We start from the raw sequence: 16,404 nt of genomic DNA, 5'->3' as shown, positions 1-16,404 counted from the left end.
CGGCAGCCTGGCGAGCTCATCCCATCCCCGTGGGCTAAATCCCCTTCAGTGATGGTGCGGCAAAAACATTCACGAGTGGACGTCTTGCCACAGACCAAAAATCCCACAGCACTCAGCAATTAAACAGGAGGAAACGCAAGTTTAGAAAACAATTTTATTAGACAAATTATTTAGACAAATTATACACAGAAAGCTCTGCCACTTGTAACTGAGGCCTCCAAAAAGTGTTTTGTGTATCTGTATAATAGGCAACACATCAAAATAGGCCTATTTTAAATATCGTACATGGTTAACAGGTTTTTTTAATAGCTAAAATCACTGCAACATCTGGTATGTCCCTACGTAGCTTGTTGGAAAGAAATTTTCTTTTTTTTTTTCTTTTTTATTTTACTCGGAAGTGTGGATGAGTTCATGAATGTTACAAGGAGGAAGCAAGTTGTGCATGCTTTTAGACACTTGCTACCCTGGAAACAAAATGGCCTTTTGCACGATAAGAATTTGTTCTGCCTTACACAGTAGACAATATTTGAAGATTTAGTACAAAAAACAGTGACAGTACAAGATGCTCCCCCAGAACAGAATTAGCATCAAAATAGAATAAATCTGAAGAATATACCTTTTAATTTATCCTAAAGCAAATCACATAGGCTGATTCCTATTAATCCTAGCCAAAGAATGAGTTAGATTAAAATAAGTGTATGGTTGCATTAAAAACCAAACCAAACCAAACCAAACCAAAAAACTCACAGGATAAACTGCTTGCTTTCTACGCATTTTTAGTTTTAAGGATTACAAATTGAAAGCTCTTCCTACGTTTCTAACAGGTAACTGTTACTTTAAAAAGCTGGTGCCAAAGTGGGCACCGGTTTTGCTCTCACTGCTGTTCTTTCTCTTGTTCTATACAGTTGGCACTAAAGTAAAAAATACATAGCTCCTCTAAACCTAACTTAACATATAAAGGGTTAAAATGAGCGCCTGTTCATATTTTTTTTCCCTTAGAACAATACGTGATTATAATTAAGGCCACATCTGTATTTCTCAAGGGCTTTTTTTTTTCTCCACTAACACCATTATTGTATTGATCAACTGTACTGATTTGGAAAATAATTTATTAGCCTTTGACCTAAGTTTAAACTTCTCTAGAGCTATTTTAGATGTTCATGAACATGGTATACCTAAGAGAGAGTTCCTTTTGTCTAATTAATTAAAATTATCAAGGTTAGCCTTATAGAATGCTCAATAGCCAATGCAAAACCTAACCAAAGGAGTTACATCTAGGTACAAACGTTAAATTGCCCTGGATGTTCTAATAAAAAAGTATAAAATATGCTCTGTTGGCAAACGATGCAAGTCAGAATAACATTAAAGCAACCTGTCTTTTCTAAATGAAAAGACCCCCTGCACTGTACATCTTTCCTGTATACAACACATTTTTACTAAAGCTTTATTAAATGAATTGCAATAGCAACGGCTGCCATTTTATAGCTATATATACATGTGTATATATATACACATACCTGTGTGTATATATGTGTATATATATATATGTATGAGATACTAATTTATTTAACACAACAGAGGCTTCTGCCATATGATACAGTTTACTGTACATAAGAAAAACTTTTAACACTGTACAATCACATAAAGGTCATATGCACTGTTGCAGTGCAAAAGTAGATTTAACTGTAGTCTTTACTGGCATAGTAATGGCTTTTTGTAATCCTACAAAATTGCATTCTCATATTATGGGGCCTGAATGGTCTTCTAACTTCATTTGTTTTGCTTTCATTTTTTTCATTTTTTTTTTTCTTTTTGCCTTTTTTTTAAATTTTTCGTTTTTTTAAACTGCAGGGTTTGCCTTTGGTCCACAGTTAAAAGGACACACAGCAGTGGAGCGCTGACTGGATGCAGCAGAATACATGAAAAGGATTTAAGTTATTGCAATTATAGTAAAAAAAGGCGGTGGGGGAGGAGGAGCGAATGCCCTTCTGTAAAGTAATCCTCAGGGTTTTTCTATGCATGAATCGCTGCACGTTTCCTATATCTAAAGTATATGAAAAGCCTGAAGTAACCAAAATCTAACGTGGCGATAAACCAAAGAATAAGTGATTCAAGTAGTAAAGAGAATAAGGGAAGGCAGAGGAGACCAGACCAAGAAAGCAGAGAAGAGGAGGAAGAGTTGTTACTAATAATCCCGATTCTTAAATAAAACAAAAAAAAAGACACCCCCCCCCGAACAGAAAATAACCCCCAAACAAATTAAAAAAAAACCCTCAAAAAAAAAAAAAATAAGGAAAAGAAAGAAGGTTACATCCATGTTAGTCCCACAATATTACAGCTGCTCCTTGCAAAGGGAGTCCTAAAAAAGAAACAGTGAAGAAACTTGGTCTGATGCTCAGATGGAGGTGCCTCGGTCTGGGTCACTACCGATATTCAGCCCCAGAGTAGGAGTTGGTTGGTAAGGGATAGATGACATTGTTTTGATGGGGCTTCTGAAAAAGCCACCGTTGGGTGCCCTGTGCCTGAAAGGGCCAGTTCGGTGCTCGGGCACGCTGCCGAAGGAGAAACCCGAAGCGGCTTTAGCAGACAGCGTGCGGCTCAGAGTCTGGATCTGTTCTGGTATGAAGGTGGTTGTGGTGATGTGAGTGTTTCTGAAGTCACTGATTTGCTCCAGTGCCTGACGTGTGGGTAAAGTATCAATGTCCAGCGGGGTTAAGTCAATCGACGAGGTGGAGAACTGTTTATGGGGACTGTCATCGTCTGTGCAGAGGCTGTTCACGCGCCTGTGGAGGTGCTCCAGGTCGATCTCCTTGTCGTCCTGGGGAATGAGAAAAACAAGAGGCACTGCTCACCATCACCATTTGTGCTGGGCTGAAGCTTCACAGTACGATCCGAACTGCTCGGGAAGCCCAACGCACAATTAACTACAGCTGCCTGTTAGCTGACAGCATCTCTGAAGGTCACCAGCGAACACCCCCACCGCCTGAAGCTGGGTGGGCTAAGCCAAACCGAGGCAGACCCTTACACCACAGCTACCTTCAAACCCTGAATCCGAACAACAGATCTCCAAGCGCTACCGGTCGGTTTCCGTCAGGAAAAGCCAGGCTCGGAGCTAGGTGGGTTGGACTAGCAACAGCTGAATAACAGTAAACTTTGTGCCATAAAAGCAAAGCATGATCTCAAATGAGACCTGGGATGATGCCAGTTCTTCAACTCCGCAATGAGGACTAAGTTTGAATGTCAACATGGGAGGCTCTGAGGGATCAGGTTGCCATCTTTGTCATCCTCTCAGGGCTTAAGGAAGGGCTAAAAACATCTCAGCTTGCTTTTTGCCTTTATAATATAAATTGAGGCATAGAAAAGCTGAACCTCCAGACAAAAATCCAAGCGCTGGTGACTCACTGACATCACACAGAAAGGAGCACACCAGGCAATTTTGAATTACAATGCCAGAAGAGGGATTCATTCTCCCCTTACCTACAAAGAAGCAATTCCATCGATTCTGATGGAATTACGCTCTTGTGGGTGAGAAGAAGAGAGGGTGGCCTAGGGTATTTATTATAATATATCCTCCCTCCTCTTACCTCTGTCCCTTTTCCTTCTTAAATCTCTCCTCCCAGACAACTCAGTAAAACTTGTTTGTTTGTTATAATTGAGAATTTAAATGCACCGCACGGAAGTTAAAAAAAGGGGAGAAAGTCCTGGGTGACACAATAAATCACCTGTGTTGTACATAGGTATTTCTACTGAACTGCAAAGCTTAATTCAAAGCGGCATTAAGTTTACACATAACAGGGGTATTCTCTGTCTAGGTAGCGCAGCTCATTCAGAACAAAAATCGATTTCAACTAACCTTAAAATTTACCTTAATCTGTGAAATCTACTGGCTCTTCCAGGCCACTAGAAATATCTCACACTCTAGGACCTCACACAGGATAATTAGGCAGCTGATAGATGCGCACTGATGACTTCCAGCCTTGATTACTGCAATTCAAATGACTGGCTTGATCCAGAGCTCCCTGAACCAATGGCAAAACTCCTAGTATACCGAATGGGCTTGAGATCCCTCCTTTGTCTAGGAATGAAGTCAAGCACTCTGAGAAAGTCCACACCTAGAACAAACTGCAGGAGTTCATCTACTTAGCAAAACGGATCACCGAATATTTGCACTGGTACCACACTGAACACAGAGCCCGACTGGAAGGAGACTGAGAGGCCAGCTCCCTTCTGGGATTTTACCCTCCGAGGGCAGGGACAGGGAGACAAACCGGGGGAAAAGGGGCAGGGAACGGGGCAGCAGGGATCTCCCAGGGACTGGACAATCGCTGACCACAGAGGCTTTGGTTTGAGCTCACCACGGGAGGGAAAAAATGCAGTGCTCATTTCTCGGACTTAGCTTTCTGTCTATAGTTTATTCACATGTGGACATAGACATGGATGCACATAACAACCACACAGGTGACACCAAAACCAAACGCATTCACCAAACGCTCTCTCCTAAAAACTTTGGCGCTGCATACGGATGCAGGAGAGCGGGGGCCACATCGAAAGCTAAAGAAATACACAGAGGCTCTGTTAGCGCGTGCAAGTCATGACTATGTCTCTGAGGGACAGTCCTAAATAGTTTTCTTTTTTTTTTGGGGGGGGGTAGGGGTGGGTGGGTTTTTTGGTTTTGTTTGTTTGTTTTTAATTTTGAAAAAACATACAAACACTTTGTAATTTAAAATGCCAATTGGGAGAAGATTGGAATTTCATCACTTCCGAGCCTCTGTAAGTTACTCAAAATACTGCTCTTTCTTCTCTTAGAGAGATGCATTTGGGGCTAGGGTCAGACCAGTGAAAATATGTAAGCGGTGATATTCTCCCATGCTTAGCCCACAACCCGATCTCCACCCAATCGATACACCAAAATGAGACCCACTCACAGTAAGATTGTGCATATCTCCATAATATGATCTTTCCTCTTCTCTCTTGTGTGATCAGTAGTGAAATATTCAGCAGTTTTCACATTTAAATTATCATCAGGCTTCAGAGTCAACATCCCATTGAGATTACTGGGGCGGTTCATACTTCTCTCAGAGCTACCGTTTAAGGCTGTCTGCAGACTCAGGCAGACATCATTGAATGGATTACTTCTGGTACGCGACCAAAATGTTATCTTCGCAACCATAAGACAATTTTTTTCAGTATAAATGCTTGCATTCTGGAGCACAAGATGGCAGCCACCAGGAAAAAGGGTTGGCTTGCTGACCACAAACTGGCCCAATCTGACCCCCGACTCTGGACTAGTGGCCTGGAAGAGCCAATGGATTTCATGGAAGCTAAAATGAATTTTAAGAGAGTTAGTTAAGATGTATTTCTTTCCTGAATGACCCCCACATCCAGGATAGTGGGGACATTCAGCACATACGTCCACGTTAAACTCAGTTTTGAGCCAAGCTTTTCAATTTAGCGTTGAGATGCAATTTTAAATGCTAAGCTAATGACCACGTAACAAAGATCAAGGAGGCCAAATTATACCATTTGTGGAAAGTATACACTTGAATTTCTCTGCAATTGAAAATTGAAATAGGAAATTTTATAGTTATATAAAATATCCGTGTTGGTTTTTTTCTTTTCCTTTGTTATTTATTTTTATGTTTTGCACCAGATAAATATGAAGTATGAAGTTCTGAAAGTTTGGGTAAACAACAATCAAGTAAATTTTAGGTTTTTAAAATAATTTACCAGTTGAAACTATACGGTTTCCATTCCTGAGAAACCCAATTTAAAGACTAGACAGTCTTTTTTTTTCTTCTAATAATGGTCTGGTCCAGATCTTGAACAAAAAAAAGCTTGGGAATTAAAACAGGCAAGAAAAGATTAAACGTATTCTAACATCAGTGCCAATGCTGTCTAATTAGGTAGTGTAATTAATCCTGCCTGATTACACAGCATTAGGTTAGCAGGAATAAACACAATGGAGAAACTGCAGAGAAGGTGAGACCACTGCACGCAAATTAACAGCAATACCCGACAAGCTACACAGATGTGTCTGAGCTACACAGATAGAAAAGCTATAATTGATAGTGCTACATTAAAGCTCGTATTTAGGTTCGGCTTTGGGCATTGCTGCCAAGTACATTTTAATAACTTTTTTTCTTTTTCCTAATGTTTTTCTAGTATTTTCTAGAGCTAAAGACTTAATTATGAAGGTAAGAAATTTGCTGTAAGACCACATAAGGCTCAGATGGCTGGTAAAGGGACAGGTAGATTGCCACGGGAAGGAAAGCGTTACACATGCACGTGTAGAAGCAAACTCATCTCTGGTGTAAAAATAACATATCTGCCCGTGTTCTCTGTCCAAGATTTTCTGAAACAAGTCTTTAGTAGATTTCAGAAATAAGTCTGGCCTGAATCTGAAAAATCTAACGTACTCTTGCTTCCCTGGACTTCAGGTTAAATAATGAGAAGTGAAGTTCATGGAAGTCTCAAGAGGCTAACATTTCTGAAAATGGGGACAAGCTTATTTAAGAAGCTAACTGCTGATTAAGAGGCTAAACTTTGCAAATCTGTTTTGAAAGACTCAGCCACTGAGCTTAGGGGATATATTTTTCAAGAAGAAGCCAAGAAACCTTTGAACTTACTTGTGAGAATTAGCTCTCACCAATGGGAATAATGAACTAAATATTGATGTATTAATAATGTACTATGCTACAAGTAACAGTTATGTTTTACTCAGAATAGTTGCATATTTATACAACATCAATATATTTTTTTTTTTTCATTCAAGCTTTTCTAGAAAGAATAACTAAAGAGATTTTGAGGAACAACATTTACCTTAAGAAGTCAGGAAGCTAAGGAAATTTCTTTGAATTTGATTCCCCACCCTCTCTAATGCTCTAAGTCAAGGCAGCAATCTTTAGGGTGCATGAAAATTCCCCAGGAGAAACGGAGGGTCTAATACCTCTTTTGATGGAACCCGGGAGCCTTTCCTTTTATTCCACCACGTTTCCAACATTGCAATGAAACAGGATAGGACAATCCCAGCAGCGAGGATGCAGAAAACACCTGCAAAACTTTTTATGTCCAGGGCACCTCCTTTCTGTTTGGTATCCACAGATGAGTAAAGATCACATTGACCGTTCTTCGGCCACCACTTATGCTTCAGTATGTCCATGTCGCCATTCTGCTGCAGCTCCAAAATCCTTGAGGAGAAAGCACAGAGTCAGGGGTTAAGTGGGGCAGTGGAGGTGGCACCTGAGAGCACGAGGATATAATCCAACTACTTGCAATCTTCCCATGTGTCTCGGAAAGCCAAGCAGCTGATGAATCCAGATGGACCGATTTAGCCAGAAAAGAAAGCCAGAATATGGGGTTGCCTGTAAGACTGAGCATATGGACATCTATGCTCCACTCTAGGTACAGGAAAGCACATACAAGTCTCTCTTTCCTTCTTTTAAGACCCTTAATGAAAATGCTTTACTTAATATACCATATTTTCTTAACTGGCTTTCACTACAGACTATGTCAATTGACTTTTGTAGGGCATTAGGTATTTGACAATATATATTTTGCATTTTAATCGCTGGAGAAGAGACATTTCAAGAAAAAAAAAAAAAGGAAAATACAGTTCAGACATACCACAGGATATATGTTACCTTATTGTAAACTGATCTTTATCAGATTACTTACTTGCTGCTTTGGAGAGAGAGCAGAACTGTATTAGTTGCAGTCAGTAAAGACCTAAACTAATCTTGCTCAATGGGAGCATGAGACCTGCTGGTAAGCAATTTCCATAGGAAGGCTCTTTGCTGCGGAACTCACTCATCCTTGCACCTACATACCCAGCCCACCGCCAAAGACTTACTGGGCAGTTTGCAAGGCCAACGTATTTAGCTAGACTTCCTGTGGGACGAATAGTTTGAGGAATGAGAATTTTGTTTGGAAGAAGATTTTCATATTTAGCTTATTTATTTCTGAGGAGTGTGTTTTTTAAAAACATCCAGAAGCAACTAGAGTAGCAGCTGGGTGCATCTGGTTATCCAAAATAAAAAATTCAACAATTACACTTAAAAAGAATAAAACAGGGGGAATGTTTTCCTTCATGTAATAAATTTGTTTTTCATTTCAGTGTTGGAAGGCAAACAATTATATGTGCAATCATTTGACACAGCATGCAAAAAATCCAAGTGCACACAAACCAGCAGAGGTCTGGTATGTTGCTACCAGAGACTGTACTGCGTTGAAGGACGAAGAAAAGCTGTCCCACTGACTCAGGGCTACCATAACAGCTCAATGCAATGGTCTACCTCAACCTCAGAAAAATACAGTATTATGAAAAGGAGTTTGAATGCACCTCGGAAGCACAGGGACACTGCTGTATACAGAGATTATTCAATCTCTGATGCCACTTGAACAGGTAGGCATGTCAATAAAGCCACTACATTTTCTATGGCATATCCAAATGACCATATACTTACCAGGTCCTACCAGGAATGGGAGACTTCACGCAGCCATCAGTGGCTTAAAGCCCAGCACAAGCACAACTCTGGAGTGAGTTTTTGCTTCCTACCTAGGAGTATGTCCTGTGGCTGAGATCCCGACCTGTTCAGAGGGGAACTGCTTGTCCACCTCTGTGCTGTACCAAAGGGAACAGTGCTTTTGAGGAACAGACTGCAGGTGATACGCGTGGCTTTGGAGATGCCATAACCACCTTGTTCACATAGCTTTGTATTTATAAGAAGTGGGATAAATTCTGTGCAATGCCTGCTGACAGTACATCACTGAAGGTCCAGCCCTGGAGAACGGTGAACAAGGTCAGAGTTGCCTGGGCTATATTTTGAATTGTCCCAAACCCAATGCCAACTTAGGGAAGCTCCATCCCGAAGCTTCTTGAGGGAGCAGAGATAAGTCAAGGACAGAAAGACTCTCTGTTCTGTTGCAAGAGACAGAATAGCTGTTATGAGACATCCATGTTCAGAGGAGCTTTGGAGGCACGAGGACCTTACACAGGATTGCTGTCATTGCTGCCTACAGCTGCCTATTGGGAGCGTGTAGAGAAGCTGGAGCCAGACTTGGTGCCAGGAAAAGATGCAACTGGGACAAACTGGAACATGAGCAATTCTGACTAGATAAAAGGAAAATGGGAGAGGTCAAAGACTGTTACAGACAATTTGCGGCATCTCCATCCTTGGCGATACTCAAAGGCTCACTGGGCAAGGCCCAGAGCAACCTGACCTAACTGGACCTGCTTTGAGCACAGGGCTGGGCTGGAGACCTCTGGAGGTCCTTTCCCACCATAATTACTCCTCTGCAACTGCAAACACAGTCCATACGCTACTCTCTATCATGGCATACAGTGCTTACAGACATAACTCGCTGCAATTCTGGTGCTCGCTGCCCTAGCATCCTGCATTAGGACTTACGTGAGTATTTTGGCCCAAATATTCCAGTCTGTCAGGTTAGCAGGAGCAGCAGATAGTCAGCATAAACAGAACCCTTTTGTATAAGTTCTTGTGGAGTAATAGAAGATTAATTTTCGATGCCCAATCCAAACATTTGGCATGTGTGTTTTTATATTTAGGAATTACTGTACTATCTACACAAGGCAGTAACAGAACAACATTGTGTGTGGGGCTTATTTCTTCCAGCAGCAGCTCTAATCCCTGAGCAGGGCTATTTTCTCTCTTTTATTCAGTCAGTAATAGAACAAACCATCCAAATGATTGCTCTATTCTCATTAATGAAATGATTCTTCACTTGTCAGTATAATTCATGATTACACAAGACATCTTTTCAACAATAGGCATTTGCATAAAGACACTGAACTTTAGCTTGTTCCTTAATAGAGATTTATTCCTAATTGTACTCCTGCTAATGATTGGCAATTTTCTTCATGGATGTAACATATAAGTTCAATTATTTAAAGGAAAACATAAAAAAGAAGCAGAAACCAGGGATAGTAATTGTATCATTACATGGGAAACTTGAGAAATGGAAAGCTTATAATGAAGCCTTGTAAAACTGCAGCTGAAAACAGATGTTGAGAGATAAAACACATATCAAGAGAAATTATAAGAGCATGAATATCTAACTATATTAACTTCATACAGAGAAAAAGGGAGATCCCACTTCTGTTAGACTTAGTAAACACTTTGTTTCTGAATTCACTCATTTGTGGAACCAAAAATAATAGTTAACATATTAAGAAGATTTAACGCTACGAACCTGTTCCTAGTTATGAAACTTCCTATTTTTGTAGCACATTTTCAGAAACAGAAATTTTACTTTTATTGAAATTCCATGAAAAACAACATGAGGAAGGGAGGTTTCTTGCAAGCGTGCACAACATGTAGGCACTGCTATACTTGCGTGCTGCAGGAGCTTCCCACACGATGGCACTCTTTCCATAAAAATACATGCTTTTGCTGCAGCTCCTGGTGGGTGCCCTTATACAATCTAATCAGATACCTGTTGGGTGGCAGACACTACAATCAGTTTGATATTTGATTTTCAAATTTAATAACTGACTAAAATAATAATGCATTAACTAAATGCTCTGAATGATAACGATGCACTAAATGTTATAATTCCAGCAAGCGCCTCTTCTCACAAGTCCCAGATTTTTACAACTGAACGTTTCCTCGACAGTCTTGGCTCCTTTGAACCTGCTGTATTGGCGTGGAATAGTATTGCAACACATAAGCCAGTAGTAAGAGTGGTGGAAAGTAATACGTAGGGTGCATGAGTTCCTGCTGTTTTGAAATACCAGTCTTGAAAAGCTTACAAAAGAAGCCTATATATTGAAATAATCTGATTTGTCTGAAAAACATGAACTTTAAAACTTGCTTATGGATAGAGTGCAGTTCTTAACATATTTTTCTCTAGCAGGCGAACCGTTACAGTAATATTTTTCAAGGCAATGACGTAAAGTTATTAAGCTGCATGAAAGAAAATGTCTGCATGCACTTTAACTAATTTGGCCCTAAATTCACAGTGCCAAGTGAGGTCTAGTGGATATAAGCACAGAAAACTAAATTGCCTGTGGTTTCCAAATCTGACAGTGATGTGAACAAATCCTACTGAATCAATGGGAATAGGGCTGGATTCAACTCGGTAACTACATACTTTGCTGCTGGCAGTGAAGTGTAATTACTCCTCCAAAACACCCACAGATAAAAACAAAAAACAACTTATTATGATAGCAAGGTGTCACAAACACTACAAAATTGAGACATCTGTGACAACACTGTTTTTTTGATCTTGTTTTATTCTTTCTGAGTTATCAGTAGCAAGAGACATGACAGGCCATTTACAATGAGATCAGAAACGCCAATGCACGGTCTGAGATGTCGAAGGTTACTGAATATCGGCTTCCAATGCATGGTCTGAGATGTCCAAGGTTACTGACTACCAGCTTCCTGCACCAGGAAGGTGTTATCCAGAGGGATAACTTTGCCATCGGCACTGACAAGGAAGAGGAGATGGTGAGGTGCTACTCTGGCTCTAGTCTCCAGGATCAGGCTGCTGCAGAGAGGAGGTGCGCAGAGCCATGCAATGAACGCCCACTGTCAAAAGGGGGAGAAAAAGTAAATGAATAATAATAAAAAAAAGCTATTTGTGTACCTCAGTGGGCTATGCCTCGGGCGCCCAAGCCAAGGTCCCAGCCCTTGCACCAGCTCCCAGGGAGCTCCTGGGTAGCTCACAAGTCACATTTGGGAGCGCTTGGTGCCTGCAGATGGGGCCAGGTGGTGGAAAGATCTCTCCAGTGGCTAGCCAAGAGTCAAACTCCTCAGGCAAAAGCTCCACACCAGAGCTTTTCTAACAAAAATCTGTTGCCAAGTCTTCACAGAATTTGGTTCCCCTCTTGTAAAACAAGATATTTAAGCTGATTTGTGACCATCCTTCAGTTATCAAAGTAGATAGGTAGGAACCCACAAGGAGGGTGTTTTTTTTTTTTTTGTTTCAGTGAAGCGACTGCCTAGATCTTTCTTATTCACAGCAATAACTGGAGTGATGCCAACTCCGCTTGCATCTCCCTGAGCAGGCTTTAGGTTTTGGCAAAGCAAATCCCCCTCTCAGCAGCAGAGCAGCTTTCACAGGTGCCACCTGCGAGGCTGGCTCAGGGCTTTGGTGCTGGAGAGGGATAGCTGCTGCCCAGCCCAGCTTGCTGCCTCCTGCCTAGGGAAGGGGCAGTCCCAGCCATGGGGAGGGAAACAGGGAATAAGGATGGAGACAGGCAAGTAGGAGGCTCTTGGGGATCCTTTTCATCTCCTCCCTGGCCAGTGGCACCTTATTGTCTCACTGAGACCTGAGGAGTTTTCATGATTTAGACCTTATCCTTGGGGCCTTGCAGGAGACACACATTGATGCTCAAAGCCTTGACTTCGATGCTTATCCCCAGTGCCAACAAATATTGTCATTCCCCAGCTGCCCAACAAATCATGTTTGCATCATATTACAGCCATGGACCATTATGAAGCTGCTGAGGAGAGTGAAGGATATATCTGTATTCACCTACAAGAGGGGAACGTTCCTGCGCGATTTTGTCTTGCTCAAACACACAGAATAAAGAGAGAGGGAATGGTCAGAAATAAAACTCAGAAGTGTTTAGGGAGCTGGTGGGAAGGTGTTCATCCAGAAATGGCTGCTTGCCCAGCACCAGCTGCACTACCCAGTTAGCCATTCCTAGACCTAAGCCTAGAATTGAAAGGGGCACCAGATCATTGAAAAATACAGTCCAGAGGTGAAGGAGGCATGGGAAGGTGTAGGGCAGAAGTAGCTGTCCCGAGGTGAAAGAAAGTGGGGAGCAGTGCCAGTGTCTGCTCCTGAGCAGACTGAGGTTGATGCTAGGAGAGCTTGCAAGATGAGCAAAGCACCTGGAGGCAGAGAAATCATTGCTATTCCAGTCCTTCCTTCGACTACAGGTCTTGATACCTGCAAACAAAAATGTTGGTTTTGAAGATACTGTTTTCTGTCTTTCTGTATGGTTTTTTTTTTAAGCCAGCATTTTAATGAGCTCCCAGTCACAGGCTCCATGAGAGGAAATTTTTCACACCAGCCAAATGCAGCTTGGGCTGCCAGATTAGACAAAGCCACGCTCCCACTCCATCCGTTCCCACCACTTAACCCAGCAAAAGAGTGCCCTTGGATCCAGCTGTGAAGCCTGTTTTCTGGCAGGGACTCCAAGCAGATTTAAACCCAACTAACTTGTGCCCCATGAGGGCAGGCAGGTAGTTGCCTTCCAATCTGCCCTTCAGCAGTGCTCAGCATCACGCTGCCATCGCCAGGAAGTCAGTGCGCAGAAACAAGGATAAGCATCTCACCTTCTGGATATGATAGAAGAAGCAGTAGTAAACCAGACCTGCTGTTCAGCATTAAGGATTTGCATATCAAACAATCTTAAAAGAGAGAAAGCAGCTGACCTGCTGTTTTGCTCAGCAATAAACCATTAGCTTCAGAAGATGCAGCACTCATGACTTGGATCCCATAAATTAGTATCATTTTGTTCAAATTAGTGAACTACTTTTTATTTAAATCTGTTAAACTTACATGGACACTCTCTCAAATACAGAAGGCTAAACTTAAATGAAATGGCATCTGCAGTAATAAGAAATGAGATATTAACTGTATTTATTACACAACTATGGTGGAATTTTACAAGGACAGCTCTAATAGTTTTATTCAAGCCACATAGTTTTGCTGAATACTAACAATTCAGAAACCTAGATAAAGACAAAAATCAAGTTATTCAAGATCTTCTGTTTACTTTTATATAGAAAAAGTTGAAGTGAGCTTAACTGGCCTTTCACCATGCAGATCTTTCCTGCTCAGGAGAAAGTGGTGATAAAAGTATTAGTACCTATTTATAAATCCCAAATGACAAGAGAACATCTACAGACAGTTGCACAAATATCACGAGTTCATTAAGCTCAGTGCTGTTATGGTAAACACCAAAATTAATTCATTATGGCAAGTCATGGTACATCGCCAACCTTATTAAAATAAAGAAATGTACTTTCAAGGTATATTGGTTCCTGTGCACTACCTGTATTCCAGTCCTCTTTTAGAAAATTACTTGAAAAATGACAGTTACTAAGCTTTATAAAAAAATTCAGTACTTCAGGGCCACATGAATGCCTGGGGCCTAATTTTCCTCTTGCTTTTGTTACCATAAACCAAAAGCAAGTCCATGCATGTGAAGGCAGGGACAGCTCGTGGAGTCTGCAGAAGAATGAAGCAGACTTTGATGCGTTCCCCACAACTGGGACAGCTCTGCACCTCCTCTCCTCAGTTTGCACTGGGAAAGGCTGTCTTGCTATCTGCCATGCTTCCAACATCGTCTCCGAGATCCAAAAATCAGCTGTGATGTTGCACATGATTGCCATGGAATGGAGATAGTGTAATTTTAGGAAGGAGCGCTTTCTTCAAACTGTCCCCTACAATAATGCTTGTGCAACACCAGAGGCAGTCATAAATGCCATTTTGGCTATATGAGGAGACAGTATGTTTACATACATGCAACTTGAGGCCTTGAGTTGCAGGTCCCAAGCTGCATGTAAGCAAATCCGTAGCTCTTTTCAGAAATGAAATAACTGATGATTTCACACAAAATCAGGAAACCTCAATGTCCAAAGTCAGTGGGAGTTTCATCATTAACTTACAGACAGCAGAGACCAACCACTTGGGAATCCAACCTGTCTGGTTAGGCTGTGACGGAAGTGGCATTTTTCTGCGCCAGTACAGGATACCTGGATTAGCCAAAAATGGAAAGCTTGGAAAGTGCCCTTTCAGTCACCACATACTTCTTAGACGTCTTCTCCCCAAAATCTCACCTGACTGAATATTTCCTCCAGTGTCACTTGTCAACGGCCTCCTGCCTGAGAAGCCCTGTGGTTAATAAGCCATGTAAAGAACTGCTCTCCTGCTTAGCAGGAGAAAGGAAACAATTGAAAAAAGTACGTTAGTTTGACTTCTTCATTATTTTTTTTCAAGAGTGAGACGCAAACAGACACTTATTTGGGTCAATTACTATTTAATCTATTTCATTCTCAGATTTGTTTGAACACAAAGTGATAAATTAAACACCAAAAATTCTCATTAAGAAAACACCAAAATGAAATATTAAAATGTTTGTCTTTTCTTTTAAGGAAAAAAATATTTTTTTAAAAAATTAGATCATAAGGAATAACTTTAATCTGTTTAGACCATCTGCTCATGTCCTATGAGAAGGATAAACTAACAAGTTCACTGAACCTGACCTAGCACTAAACAAATACGCAAGCCTCATCTTCAGCTAAGAAGCAATTACATGAGAAATCAAATTACTAACATGATTAATCTTAAGAGTTGTGGTGACTAGTGAACTTTAATTTCTATAGATTGTATATACTTATGCTACCTTTAAAAGTCAAGCACTCATTACAGCTATGACAATATGGTCTTTGCTAATATCAAAGTTGGGCTCCAATGAATTGGTAACAGGCAGAATGAAAGCAAGCCAGAAAGACTCAAGAGAGCTGAAAAGGAAAAGACAGTAAATCCCACAGAGACCCAGAGCATATCTGCAGTCAGAAAGGGAACATCTTGGGTGGTTCTTTGAAAATGTCAGCATCATCCTTAAGCACACTGTGATATTTGGGTTATTGGGTGCAGGAAACAATCTTTCATTTTAGTGTAAGAATCTGGAAGCGATCATCTTTGCTTGGAGTCATGCTTCAGGCAGTGCAAAGCCTCATTCTTATACAAACTACCTACATCCACATTTTGAGAAACGGAAGACATCAGTCGCATTAAGTCCTGTTAACTGACAGTCTAGAACAGCTCATTTTTAAAGAGATCTAGGTGGCACTTGCATATTTGACATTTATTTGCTATTTACACAAGCAAAGATGACAAAATGTAGAGCTGATGATTCTCTCAGTTTTTAAACTTTGTCCAGTGCTTTTTTTTTTAAGCCCTTAAAAATGAAAACCAAAACCTTCAAAATTTTCTTTTAGATAGTGTTTAAATGAATGATTTACATAGCTTGTTTTAAATATCATCATTTGGATTTTAAAGAACCCAAATCAATAGTTTAAAGCTATCTCCAAGGTAAACAGAGTTGTTGATAGACTAGGAGAAGCTAGACAGATAAACACAGAGTCAGAAGATCAAATCACAGTAATATGCTTTGTGTCTGAAATTTGACATTTAAAAATATCTCAAAGACTTTTATCTCCTAGGTACTTGTTTATAGTAGTGAAAGCTTCCCAGATCCATTCCCATCCAGGGCTTTAAACATAGAATCATAGAATCATTAAGGTTGGAAAAGACCTCTAAGATCATCGAGTCCAACCGTCGACCCAACACCACCATGCCCACTAAACCATGTCCCTAAGCGCTATCTACACGTGTCTTTTAAATACTTCCAGGGATGGGGAC

General features: G+C 40.8%; 1 protein-coding gene across 1 annotated transcript in view; it reads right to left on the bottom strand.

Annotated features, from left to right (window-relative positions):
- Nucleotides 1-2,395: 2,395 nt before the first annotated feature.
- Nucleotides 2,396-16,404, bottom strand: part of GRID2 (glutamate ionotropic receptor delta type subunit 2) — a 766,470-nt gene continuing 752,461 nt past the window's right edge. Inside the window, 2 exon segments of the mRNA XM_009273536.1 lie at nt 2,396-2,818; nt 6,947-7,187. Of these exon segments, the coding sequence (XP_009271811.1) occupies nt 2,396-2,818; nt 6,947-7,187 (664 nt within the window).

This window comes from Aptenodytes forsteri, unplaced genomic scaffold (genome assembly GCF_000699145.1).
Source record: "Aptenodytes forsteri isolate BGI_AS27 unplaced genomic scaffold, ASM69914v1 Scaffold93, whole genome shotgun sequence".
NCBI lineage: Eukaryota > Metazoa > Chordata > Aves > Sphenisciformes > Spheniscidae > Aptenodytes > Aptenodytes forsteri.
This window is presented reverse-complemented; position numbering and strand designations above follow the sequence as displayed.